Source organism: Eleutherodactylus coqui, chromosome 1 (assembly GCF_035609145.1).
Source record: "Eleutherodactylus coqui strain aEleCoq1 chromosome 1, aEleCoq1.hap1, whole genome shotgun sequence".
NCBI lineage: Eukaryota > Metazoa > Chordata > Amphibia > Anura > Eleutherodactylidae > Eleutherodactylus > Eleutherodactylus coqui.
Genome location: NC_089837.1, coordinates 249,476,330 through 249,490,191, shown reverse-complemented (window position 1 = coordinate 249,490,191; position 13,862 = coordinate 249,476,330). Strand labels below are relative to the sequence as shown.

General features: G+C 51.7%; 1 protein-coding gene across 2 annotated transcripts in view; it reads right to left on the bottom strand.

The window, feature by feature from the left end:
- Positions 1-11,285, bottom strand: part of HACE1 (HECT domain and ankyrin repeat containing E3 ubiquitin protein ligase 1) — a 104,873-nt gene extending 93,588 nt beyond the window's left edge. For both annotated transcript variants that reach the window (XM_066608072.1, XM_066608080.1), the window contains exons 1-3: positions 11,177-11,285; positions 10,910-11,074; positions 6,146-6,200 (exon numbers count right to left, since the gene is read on the bottom strand). In XM_066608072.1, the coding sequence (XP_066464169.1) occupies positions 6,146-6,200; positions 10,910-10,985 (131 nt within the window). In that variant the 5' untranslated portion in view covers positions 10,986-11,074; positions 11,177-11,285. The remainder of the gene's footprint in view (positions 1-6,145; positions 6,201-10,909; positions 11,075-11,176) is intronic.
- Between the last annotated feature and the right edge of the window lie 2,577 nt (positions 11,286-13,862).

Sequence of the window (13,862 nt, the reverse complement as noted above, 5' to 3'; positions counted from 1 at the left end):
AAATCATACTGGCAAGAAAGACTAAAGTGAAAGCCATGCTCACCAGTCAGAGGTCCCTCTGGATCCAATGACAGAAGACGTTGCAGAGATCACATGCCGTTCATTATGCACTGCTCAGCCAATCATTGGCATCTGTGGGAATACGGCAATGAACTGAACAGCATGCGACCACTGACTCCAGTAACTGGATGAACACAATAAACGCGCACAATCATTGGCACATTTTCTTCCACAATGAGGGACACTATGCCGGACCCGGGGAAAGACCTCTGACTCATAAGTGGGGCTTATGCTTTGTGTGTTTTTTAATGTAGGTCACTATGTGACTATAGATTTTTTTCTTGACTCTCCAAAAACCCTTTTAAGTTCCTCAGACTTTAGAGATTTTATTTTAAAGGGGTTTTCCAGGTAAAAGCTATTGATGTCAGCAGAGGTCTACCGAGTCAGACCACTGCCAATCAGCTGATAAGAGTTTTCCGGTAAGCTGACAGAAACTCACCCGATTGCCCATCACACTCCAGAGGTCTCCTCTGTGTATTCCCTGCAGTGTAACCCCCCATGTCTGATGCTTATCAGGCACCATCTCACGATACGTCAGTACAGCATTAGCGGAGGCTACACCATTTTTGTCTGATGGGGAGAAAGTTTAATTATCATTACCTTCTATATTCACCTAAATAAACTACAGACCACAAGTAAACAGTCAGGAGGACGAGCTGTGATTTATTAGAACTGTGTAACAGGAGTTGTGTGATCATCATCACTAACTATCATAGGAGTTCCTGTGTCCCCCTGTAGGCGGTTTCTGTGGTAGATTCGTATAACAGTATCACACAAACAGAAGTTTGACTAGAAAATGAATACATAACCCCAAGCAGATCTGCGCTGGTCAGAATTGAGATCACATGACTATCCGAGGAAGAGATATAAAATAAATACCCAACCTAGGTAACACTAGTTCACTTATATATATACACACTGGAGGAATAACTACATAATGAATGAATGCTCTAGAACGCTGTTTTTTTGGCAGTGGTCCAGTTTGATATTACAGCTCTCTGCCATTCACTTCAATGGGAAAGAGCTGCAATACAAAACAGGGCTACTACTGAATGTGCAGCATTACGACTTTTCTGGATGGCTGACAGCAACTCCTATCGACTGATTGGCAGGGGTCCAAAGCAGCAGACCCCTGCCGATGTGCTATCGATGACCTATTCTAAGGACAGATCATTAATTACGTTCACCTGGAAAATCCATGTAACATTTGAGAAGGCAGCTTATTTGCTTAATTCTGCTGTAAGATTACTTTCCATGGAAAGGAAAGAAAGTCATCCACCTAACCAGGCACTTTATTCCTAATGCCTCTCAAGGCCCCTCTCGTGTCAGGATTTGCTCAGATGTTACAAAGGATAAGTATTAGTGGGGGATAAAGGACAGACTCCCTACTTCTGATTGTATCTGCTGAACGACCTCTGATGCCAATTTGTCACGTAATATGGAATTTCCCCCATTTATGCAGGTGTGAAGTAGCAATGATGAATTAAGGCACCACTGCACACCCTAGGATTCCTTGAGAGAGCGCCTTTATTTTCAGCTAAACAATGGCATGTCTGTATTTGATTGTCCTTGCAGTCTTAAGGTGACCATACACAGACTAAGGGTGCATTCACACGAACGTATATCGGCTCGGTTTTCACGCCGAGCCGATATATGTCGTCCTCGTGTGCAAGGGGGGGGGGGGGGGGGGGGAGGATGGAAGAGCCAGGGGCAGGAACTGAGGCTCCCGCCCCCTCTCCGCCTTCTCTCCGCCCCTCTGCACTATATTTGCTATGAGAGGAGGTGGGATGGGGGCGGGGCTAAGGGCCGTGAATTAGCCCCGCCCCGCCTCTCCCCATTGCAAATAGTGCAGAGGGGCGGAGAGGAGACAGAGAGGGGGCGGGAGCTCAGTTCCTGCTCTTGCGCTCTTCCATCCTCCCCCCCCTGCACACGAGGAGGACGTATATCGGCTCGGCGTGAAAACCGAGCCGATATACGTTTGTGTGAATGCACCCTAAAGTGGAGGATATCAAACAAAACGGTTGTTCGTCAGGTTGAATTAAACAATCATCTTTTCAGTTAACTAATAACTAATCATCACCATTTGGAAAGAAGTTGTCCCAGTTTGAATGGCTGACAGACAATATTCATTAAAATGTGCAGGGCTGTGCCTGTTCACCAGGGGATTGTTCAACAGTTGTTCCAAGTATCAACCTCCTTCTATCTAATGTGTATGGACACCTTTAGGTTATATATTGATATGGTGAATTCTAGTGCCTTGTAAGAAAGTACTAGAAAAAGACAGAAAATACAGAAGCTTTGTAGGGCAGTACTGTTTGTGAAGAGCACATAAATGGGTGAAAACAGAGAGAGAAAGCAGCATAGGAATAGAAAGTGCACACTCCAACACAATTCAAAAAAATCCACAGCTATAACATTTAGAAAAAAGCTTTATTAGAACAGTTAAAAATATTTAAAATTCCATACACACAAAAAAGTTAAATTACTCATATATATATAAATCTGGGTATATCAAAGAGGCAAGTGGGGAATATATGGTGTAGAAAAGATACTGAGTGTATAATAAAGGCTGCCCCAAACATAAGTATCATGCATTATGAAAAAAGACCGGCTAGGTCACAAGAAAATCAACAGAGGTACTGCAGTGTCAATCATCAGCCATAATCATCTCAGAAAACGATCAAGGCGATATAAGGCAAACCTATAAATAAAATAGAATGCTGTGCAAGAAAACCGGCCCCCAGCCCCGAAGGAGAATGCCTGTCGGCATACAACCACTGCCATGAGAGCGGCTATATGATGAGGCTCCCATGTGTATATCGGCACTAGGGAGAGCACAGAAATGGGTTGCCACAAAAAAAAACATGTCGATCCCCCAGCCTGAAGTGGTTGTACAAAAATACCCAAAACACTCCAAAGCATTTTCTTGTAATGTTACTGGCTGCTCTACCATCCAGAGTGCTTCTTTAGCAAAAAAAAGACAGAGACGTAGACACACTTAGGCCCAATGTCCACGGGCAAATTTGAACTGCAGAATCCACGTAGGGGAACCCTCGCGGACGATCCACAGTTCAAGCCGCCCATAGGAAGACATGGGCGTCCGCAGCTGAATTAAAGCATGCGGATTTGCTTTGCAGACCTTTTGGTCAGGAAAACAAAATCGCAGCGAGCTACATTTTGCTGCGGTTCCCGCACAGACAGCTTCCATTGGAGTCAATGGATCCGTGGCCTGTCCGCAATTGAATTGCAAATGGGCCGTGGATTCCACGGGAAAGCAGATTTAAAAAAAAGACATTTCTGCTGCGGATTTGCGCCAGAGTGCTGCGCGCCACTTCCGCACACATCCACAGTGAAGACCCGGACAGGCAAGCACTGTCCTCGGCCGCGGGCAGGGTTGTATTCCACCACGGGCTCCTGCATGTGGAATCCGACCCTCCCGTGGACATGAGGACTTAACCCTTTCCAATCCACTGTCTGACATCTAAAGACATTCTGATTGAAGGCTGTACAGCTGATGTCAGAAGATGTCCAGGAGGATATTCTTACTGTAGATTACTGGCCGCTCTGTTGTCGGGGGCCTCTCCAGCATGTCACACACCGTAGTACTGGCTCTAGCCAGCAGATGGTGCCATTGTATAATGGCAGAAAGAGAAAGCCCCCTAGGAAAACCTGAATCCAAAATTGGATTGCAAAGGGTTAAAGGTCCTTTTACACTGGCAGATAAAGGAGTTCAGATTCCCGTGATCTAGTGAGAATCTGAACAGTTGTCAGTCAGTCTAAATGCATGCACCGACTGAACGACATAGGATAATTCGTTTGCTTATCATTCATTTTTCAGTTTCTGCATGCATAAAAACTGAACGGCGATCGGTCCGTGTAAACAGGCAGTCATTCATCTATGGTGATCGGTCATGTGTAAAAGCACAGGAACAATTATCGCTGGGAACAATCATCTGCGCCTGACAGGTCATCCCATGTAAAAGGGCCCTTAGATAAGGGATTTGTTTTATTCATTCATTATGTACCCCTCCCCCTAGCATATACAAGTGAGCTAGTGCTACTTTGGTTAGTTTTTTTCCTCAATCATCATGTGATCTCGGTTTTGAACAGCCCAGATCTACTTGGGGGTTATGTATTCATTTTTAGTCAGATTCTCAGTTTATGCAACGCAGTTACGTGAATCTGCCACAGAAACTGCCTACAAGAGGACACAGACACTCCTCTCACAGTTACTGATGATCCCATAGCACCTGTCACACAGTTATAATGGAGGACATCACAGCTCATCAGCCTGACTGTATATGTATGCTCTGTAGCTTATTCAGGTGAATACAGACGGTAATGATATAATTTAACTGTCTGCCCAGAAGGCAGAATGGTATAGATTTAGCTAATGCATCATGGGTTAGATGTGAAACTAAAAGTAAAATAGTTTAGCCTCCAGTTAGCATATTTGGGATTTCAGCCACAGTTCAGTAGTGGTGAGCGATTCCAGCGACCTGATTGGTTGTTGGGGACACCCCCCCTTTGGAGATGTGCACGAGTGGCCGGCCCATTAAATAAGCAGCAGCACGGCCGTAGGAGGGTCGGCAACTAAGCCCAAGCCTAAACCCTAACCCCTAAACCTAGCCCTAACCCTAAACCCCCGCTGGTCTCGTGAAGTAGCACTCGTGCACACCGTCGCTGGAATCGCTCACCGCTACTGAAGTGCGGCTGAAATACCAAATATGCCTCCAGTTAGTGCCTGATAAGTATCAGACAGGGGGATGCACTTTATGGAAGTGACTGGAATACGCAGAGGAGACCTCCAGAGTGTGACAGGCAATCAGGTGAGGGGTTCAAGCATGTGTCTTAGCTGGAGTGACCCTATAAAATTACTCCTTCCACTCAATAGCTGCTTGAGACTCCCAGTAGTGGTCAGCTTGCAGAAATTTCTTATTGTGCCTGAAACAAAGAGCCTTGTAGAAATCTTACAAACACAGAGTGAGAGATTAGATTTTACCAACCTTCTGTATGTATGCTCTTTGAACCTGCATTATATCATTTTATTGGTATCCTCAAGGTGATCATGCAGCATGACGCAAGCTCACCTGAGGAGTGGGTGGAGTGACCAAGTTACTACTCATTTTGTGGTTTGTTTCTTTTCTTATAAATGTATGTATAGTGCACATATGGTTATGAAAAAGACTCCTTGGAGTCCAAACATTGCTGTTTATTGTTGTCTTGGAGGAATAAAAGACGTTTGTCCATTTGCACCTTGCAACCTCATAGCCAATAGAATACCCTGCTATACAGAAGTATAGAGTTCCAAAATGTACCTTTGTGATGCCACGCACCACCCAATCACCTTATATCAGAGAGGATGAGGATTCTTTCTTTGCCCTCTGAACTTGGCTGTCTCTATATTAGGCTGGTCTCTCACACTATATCTGAAACTGCACCCCATGTGATGGCTGTACCATTGCACAATTTTATTGGTAAAAGTGGCACAACCGGCAATATCATGTGATCATTGCCCTAGGGTGCCCATACATGCGGCCGCCAAATCGCGGTAACTGCATGCAGATTACTGCTGATTGCCGGTCTGCTTCTGGATTTGCCAATTAAAATAATGGCAATTACAAATACAGCCCAGCAACTAGTGGCAATCTGGATATGACAGTTTGCATGGACACCCTTAGGCCACTCTCACACATGCCAGCGGCAAAATTCTGTGATTTCGATCACGGCGTTCTGACACGATTTTACTGCAGTTTTTCGGACACAGGTTACTGCCTCCGACAGCGAGTTTTAGCGCACTTTATCCTTGTGATGGGTTATGAGGTGCGTTAAACGCAGCAAAATACAGCAGACAGCGCTCGAAAAATCGCTGCGCTAGAAAGCGCCAGGTTCAAGCGCATGTCCGCAAGGTCCCATTGAAATCAATGGAATCGTTTTATCACAATTACTGCGGCGTTCAAAACGCTGTGGTAATCGCGGTAAAAAGCACATGTGTGAGAGTGGCCTTAGGACCAGAGGGGAAGGTTCAATAAGCCCCACTGCTCCTTTTTTGAGCCAATATTTCAGCATCTTGTTAATCACATACCTGTGTTGATCAGCCATTACCATTGGCATCAAGGTATAAACGGCAGTTTCATTATCTACAAGACACAACAATGATTAATAGAATATACCATTATTACAGAATACAAAGTCACGAGGCAGACCCGCTCTACCGACACTGCATGGCCAAGCTCACACATCCTGGTTATAGGACACTGCAGACGCCCAAAGCTCAGATCACCTCAACAAGAGGACATGGGGAAGGGAGAAAACCGTTTCCCTGTTAGATTAGTCCACAGTAGTCACAAATAAAGCAGGCAGCAAACACTTTATTATAGGGTACAAGTTAGAGGCCTTGGTCTGCGATCCAACCAAATGAACTGGTCAATGTGAGCTTGTAATAATGTAGTATCCCGTCTAACCATAAGGATAGGTAAGCTACTAAACAAGTACAAGCTTCTTGTGAGTATCATCTTAACAGCATGGATTCTAGCGATTCCCATTCCTCCAAGTCCCGAGTCAGTGGGAGTTAATTCGACCTGTAAAGTTAGATTAACCCCCAAGTATGGTATATAGTGGGACAGGTATAGCATTGTTTGATGAGAGCATTGACCTGTTCAGAAAGATTACTAAAAAAAACACTTCCAACTTATTAAGGTTAATTTGAAGGCCAGAGATATTGGCAAACTGCTGCAGAACAGAGGAGAGATTAGGAGATCATCTGCAAACAGGCTAGGCTTATACACTTTCTGTAATACTGGGATACCCATAATATTAGGGCCTTTCTGTAATACTAGGATACCCATAATATTAGGGCCATTCCATAGGAGTTATGGCTAGGGGTTCTATTACAAGGGCAGGACAGAGAGGACAGACCTGTCTCATGCCCTGACGGATCTGAATGGCTTCTTACTTTGAGTTGGAAGTTTCAAAGTAGTTGAAGGTTCCAAATATAGTGACAGGCGTCCCAATTTTCTGCAATACTACTCTCATATACCCCCATGATGTGCTATTGAATGCTTTTTCTATGTCCAGGATGAGGAGGAGAACAGCTGTCCTCATTACATTATGAAAGGGAAGAAGTGTAGCACTTGTCTTATACTGCCGGGGATAAGCCTGTCCTGAGCGTTATGCATCAAAGACAGAAGAACAGTCTTCAGTCATCTTACTAACACATCATTTCCCGGTGTCAGGGCTGGAAGCCACAGCTCCCTTGCATTGAGCGGTGCTGCTTAGTAGTCCACCCATTATACAATTAGAAAGAGTGGACTACTAATGCATTGAGCAGCAGCTCTGGAGGAACAACTAGGGAGGGGAGTATAATAGCAGTAACCAAACTGCTACAAGATCTACAGTATCTACATATAGTAATCTGATAGGCAGCACTAATCTCTGCATGCTGGAGCGGACTGGGCTAGGGAGGCATGAGCCCCTCGGCCTGGTTTCCTAGATGTTTGGGGCTACCCGGCCTCTTGATTTGCACTGTGGCCACTTTCCTCTCATTTGAAAGTGTTCACAATTGAAGCCAGGACACGGGGCAGCCCTGCCACCTGCAGAGGTCACAGGACAGCAGCCAGGACTTGTGTCCCGACCATTGTGCCACCTTGTGCTGGGTCAGAATAAAATGTTGCATCCGTCATGGATAGGCAAGTATTGGATTATTTTTCTTCTAGCATATAAATTCCCCCGGGCACTAGCACTACTACGGGGGCGCTAGCACTACTACGGGGGCGCTAGCACTACTAAAGGGGATCTGTCATCTTCTTGCAGTCTGCCCTGAGGGCAGTATATACAATAGTGACAGTCAAACTGATAGTCAACAAATTTCTGCGACCTTTTCCACCTTCTGTATTACCTCCGCCACTTTTTTAAAAGTGGGTGGAATTGTTGGAGGGGGCATGGCTGCCCCGAACAGCAGATTTGGGTATAGTGTAGGCCGGAAACTGCTGTAAGTCATACCAGAAATGGGACCAGTAGACTTATGTCAAGGCGCACGGAGCTGCTGTACTCGGAGCGCCAGGGAAATTCTACCAAGTCCGGCGCAAGACATGATGCCATATTTATGTTATCAGCTTGGATCAGGGGCTGTACGGTAATACGGAGACTAATTCTATATAAACCGGGTAAGGGTAAGCATGGTGCAGCTGGCTGTAGACTGCCAAACTACACCCAAACTATACCCACACTGCAGATAGCGGCACAATTTGTACAACCATTGTTCATAGCAAGTGGGAATGGTTTAGCATACGAGCATGGGCACTGTAGGTACACCTATAGAGTGGCGTCTGTCTACTCATTGACCCCGGCCAGAGGGGCAGGGCACAGGGGGGCGACGCGACCCCGGCCAGAGAGGCAGGGCACAGGGGGGCGACGCGACCCCGGCCAGAGGGGCAGGGCACAGGGGGGGCGACGCGACCCCGGCCAGAGGGGCAGGGCACAGGGGGGGCGACGCGACCCCGGCCAGAGGGGCAGGGCACAGGGGGGGCGACGCGACCCCGGCCAGAGGGGCAGGGCACAGGGGGGGCGACGCGACCCCGGCCAGAGGGGCAGGGCACAGGGGGGGCGACGCGACCCCGGCCAGAGGGGCAGGGCACAGGGGGGGCGACGCGACCCCGGCCAGAGGGGCAGGGCACAGGGGGGGCGACGCGACCCCGGCCAGAGGGGCAGGGCACAGGGGGGGCGACGCGACCCCGGCCAGAGGGGCAGGGCACAGGGGGGGCGACGCGACCCCGGCCAGAGGGGCAGGGCACAGGGGGGGCGACGCGACCCCGGCCAGAGGGGCAGGGCACAGGGGGGGCGACGCGACCCCGGCCAGAGGGGCAGGGCACAGGGGGGGCGACGCGACCCCGGCCAGAGGGGCAGGGCACAGGGGGGGCGACGCGACCCCGGCCAGAGGGGCAGGGCACAGGGGGGGCGACGCGACCCCGGCCAGAGGGGCAGGGCACAGGGGGGGCGACGCGACCCCGGCCAGAGGGGCAGGGCACAGGGGGGGCGACGCGACCCCGGCCAGAGGGGCAGGGCACAGGGGGGGCGACGCGACCCCGGCCAGAGGGGCAGGGCACAGGGGGGGCGACGCGACCCCGGCCAGAGGGGCAGGGCACAGGGGGGCGACGCGACCCCGGCCAGAGGGGCAGGGCACAGGGGGGCGACGCGACCCCGGCCAGAGGGGCAGGGCACAGGGGGGCGACGCGACCCCGGCCAGAGGGGCAGGGCACAGGGGGGGCGACGCGACCCCGGCCAGAGGGGCAGGGCACAGGGGGGCGACGCGACCCCGGCCAGAGGGGCAGGGCACAGGGGGGCGACGCGACCCCGGCCAGAGGGGCAGGGCACAGGGGGGCGACGCGACCCCGGCCAGAGGGGCAGGGCACAGGGGGGCGACGCGACCCCGGCCAGAGGGGCAGGGCACAGGGGGGCGACGCGACCCCGGCCAGAGGGGCAGGGCACAGGGGGGCGACGCGACCCCGGCCAGAGGGGCAGGGCACAGGGGGGGCAACGCGACCCCGGCCAGAGGGGCAGGGCACAGGGGGGGCAACGTGACCCCGGCCAGAGGGGCAGGGCACAGGGGGGGCAACGTGACCCCGGCCAGAGGGGCAGGGCACAGGGGGGGCAACGTGACCCCGGCCAGAGGGGCAGGGCACAGGGGGGGCAATGTGACCCCGGCCAGAGGGGCAGGGCACAGGGGGGGCAATGTGACCCCGGCCAGAGAAGCAGGGCACAGGGGGGGCAATGTGACCCCGGCCAGAGGGGCAGGGCACAGGGGGGGCAATGTGACCCCGGCCAGAGGGGCAGGGCACAGGGGGGGCAATGTGACCCCAGCCAGAGGGGCAGGGCACAGGGGGGGCAATGTGACCCCGGCCAGAGGGGCAGGGCACAGGGGGGCAATGTGACCCCGGCCAGAGGGGCAGGGCACAGGGGGGCAATGTGACCCCGGCCAGAGGGGCAGGGCACAGGGGGGCAATGTGACCCCGGCCAGAGGGGCAGGGCACAGGGGGGCAATGTGACCCCGGCCAGAGGGGCAGGGCACAGGGGGGGCAATGTGACCCCAGCCAGAGGGGCAGGGCACAGGGGGGGCAATGTGACCCCAGCCAGAGGGGCAGGGCACAGGGGGGGCAATGTGACCCCGGCCAGAGGGGCAGGGCACAGGGGGGGCAATGTGACCCCGGCCAGAGGGGCAGGGCACAGGGGGGCAATGTGACCCCGGCCAGAGGGGCAGGGCACAGGGGGGCAATGTGACCCCGGCCAGAGGGGCAGGGCACAGGGGGGGCAATGTGACCCCGGCCAGAGGGGCAGGGCACAGGGGGGGCAATGTGACCCCAGCCAGAGGGGCAGGGCACAGGGGGGGCAATGTGACCCCGGCCAGAGGGGCAGGGCACAGGGGGGCAATGTGACCCCGGCCAGAGGGGCAGGGCACAGGGGGGCAATGTGACCCCGGCCAGAGGGGCAGGGCACAGGGGGGCAATGTGACCCCGGCCAGAGGGGCAGGGCACAGGGGGGCAATGTGACCCCGGCCAGAGGGGCAGGGCACAGGGGGGGCAATGTGACCCCAGCCAGAGGGGCAGGGCACAGGGGGGGCAATGTGACCCCAGCCAGAGGGGCAGGGCACAGGGGGGGCAATGTGACCCCGGCCAGAGGGGCAGGGCACAGGGGGGCAATGTGACCCCGGCCAGAGGGGCAGGGCACAGGGGGGGGGGCGACGCGTCCCTTGTGACAGGTACTCGCAGTAGATGGTGACAGACCCCTTCTGGCATGAGCACCCGGTTTTCCAGGCCTCCCACCACCCGTCACACACCGGCAGGGCAGCCATTACCTTCGGGCAGCTCCACGGTGCGGGCTCGGCGCAGGGATCGGGTCAGGCGGTTGAGCTGCTCCATGGCTCTCTCCATACTACGGGAGCGCAGCCCCCAGCAGGATAGTCCGCCTCCAGCTCCCCCGCCACCAATGAAGTGAGCCGGGAGAAGATGACCTCAGAGAGCTGGAATGAAAGGGAGGACAAGTTATTGCCGGTCAGCTACCACACCCGCGGCCCGGCTGCAGGACAGTAGGTGGGCGCCATCACTGGTGCTGCTCGTCATACCCATTGTGTTACTACTCCGGAACGTACTGAGGGGATTACTGCTGCCGTGTGACCCGCACACTAGGCACTGCTACTTCCGACTTGCGCTGTTCCAGGACTCGAGGAGCTATCGGGAATTGTAGTTCATTAGCGGGAATATAGGTGGGGATGTACCAATGCCTGCCCTCTGTCCGGACTACATTACCCACAAGCCAGTGCGCAGGTTCATTGTTATGGGTGTAAGTGCAATGTTTATATGTTCTATGCTTGGCCAATTCCCAGAGGGGCTGTGAGAGGCGGCGGCTGTCCGCGCTACCATAAGGAGTGCTGGAGTCCCAGGAGCTGTCAGACACCCGCAGCTCTAGGGCTCCATCCTCCGCCGGCTACACGTGTTCTATGGGGACAACTAGGCGCCGGTGCAGCAGTGTTCTAACAGGGCGGATGAGCAGTACATCCGTTCTCCTTCAGTGGAAGGGGTTGGGTGATGGATTGTCGGAATGTGCCGTCCGTCAGTGTGCCGGATGCTTCCAGAGAAGCTCCCCGGCATTTCCATCTGGTGTGCCATGCCCCGAATACATGAGGCATCGCCATGTATTGGGCACATCCCGGCACCTGCGTGCACCCTCACACCCGGATGCCAGTCTCTGGAGTCAATTATACACAAATCTGTTGGTCCGGCACTCTCCCAATAAGCCCCACCCACTTTGGAAAAGGGTCACGGCCATCGCAAAAAGCTAAAAAGTTTAGTTGCGCTCAAATTTGTGACTTTTTTCCACCTGCATCATCAGAGCTATTGCATACATCAAGTTTTAAGCTCAAACATTTTTAAAGAATTTTTGGTGATTTTTAAATTTTCAGTGGCACTATGTGTATTTAAAGTGGTCCTTAAATAGAGCAGTTTTCACACATATCCCTAACTTAATAATACTTCTTGTTCTGTGGAGAAAACTTTTCAGCAGTTGCCTCATCATCCCATGTAGGGAACCCCTCCATGTAAATAAGCCCCAATGCACACGGGTGGATTTTTGCAGCGGAATCCGCAGCAGGCATCTGCCCACGGGTTCCACAGCAACGTCAGTCCATAGCATGCAATGTACAAGTGATTCCACGTGCGCCAGCCGGCCCGTCCACAGTACAGAGAATGAAGAAATATGCAGATACGCAGAGGGTCACCGGCCGCAGTTGGATTCTGTGCGGGATTCCCCACGGGGAATCTGTGTGTGTGCCGTGTTCATGAAGCCTAACACAGGATCCAGCATTCACAATAAACATGATCACAGCTCATCTACTGCTCCCTATCGGTGACTGACCGCTATCTGTATATGACTGGGGTAGCTGTCAATCACTGATGGCTCCGCCCATTGGACTGTTCAGCACATAATGTGTAGAGATATAAATGAATAAACTACAAGTCATACTGAATCTTTCCCATAGAGCTACCGTATATATCAATCTGCTGAGCTCCTCCTGCTCTACAACATCATGCCTGCAGTTTGTACATCATGTATGAGCCAACAGATTCCCTTTAACCCTGGCTGGATCAAACCAACAGATTCTAGCTACAGAAGGCTGTCACACAACACAAAGATCACAGTGTCATATGCAACATTGTATCTAATGATTGTCAATGGAGGAGCATTGCAACCTAAGCTAATTGTGATACGACAGCCGCAGAAATCGTAAATCAGTTCAAATTTGGTCGCAAGAAACTTTTCTGCCGTAGACATCAAAGTAAGTCACCTGCGACTGTGACTTGTCTGCAATTCGGCTGTTTTTTTATCAGCCATATTGCAGCCCTAGAACAGTCATACAACAGCAAACCACACAAACATTTTCCACAATTGAAGCCTTGAAAAAGTGTCATTCACCAACAATTGTCTTAAAATGCTGCAATACTGTTCTTTCATGTATAAAACACATACAGTGGAGGAGGCCTCTTGCAATAAGACAATGGCGATTCACGTCTCCTGATGCTTTCTCTAGCCTTTCACCAGGTATCCACATCATAACGCCTGCTAAATAGAAATGTCTGTCTGTTTCCATGGCAACTATGACAATGCTTTAATAGAATAGGCATTTAAAAACCTTATAAAAACACATATTGAACATTCAATCCAAGAGCTCCAAGTACATTTGTCATCATGATGCATTTAGCTTCTTTTCCGAGTAGCAATTTATTCCTATCTCCATCATTCTTTGGACATTCCGCCAATCCTAACACATTACTGTATCCTCCATGGTTTTCTCTGACATGCTTGATTAGGGTGGTTTCTCATTGGCGCTCAGGGTTCTGTTTTCCTGCTCCATTTGGGGAATAGGAAAAGGGAATCCCCACAGCCTAACAGCTCTGTCACTGGACAGACTCGAACAGCAACGGGCGGGCCCTACTGACTATAATGGGGTCCTTCTGCTTTTTGCCCAGCTGCCCGGCTTTTGCATGAAAGATAATGCAATGCTAAAGTGAGCTGGTTAGTCAATTGGAACCTGATTAGCCACTCCCAGCTGTATCCTAGTTGTACCTTTTAACTTTCTCTATAATATCAGTGTAAGCATGTATGCCACACGAATATAAGCTGTATTAAGTATGGCTGGATAAAGTATGATGCAGTTTGACCACGGCAGTTCGACAGGGCAGGAGACAGGTAGGCCTCAAACTCTGCCTAAAGGCTTTACACTTCAAAGCTAATGCTGTCACCTCTGTTCTCAT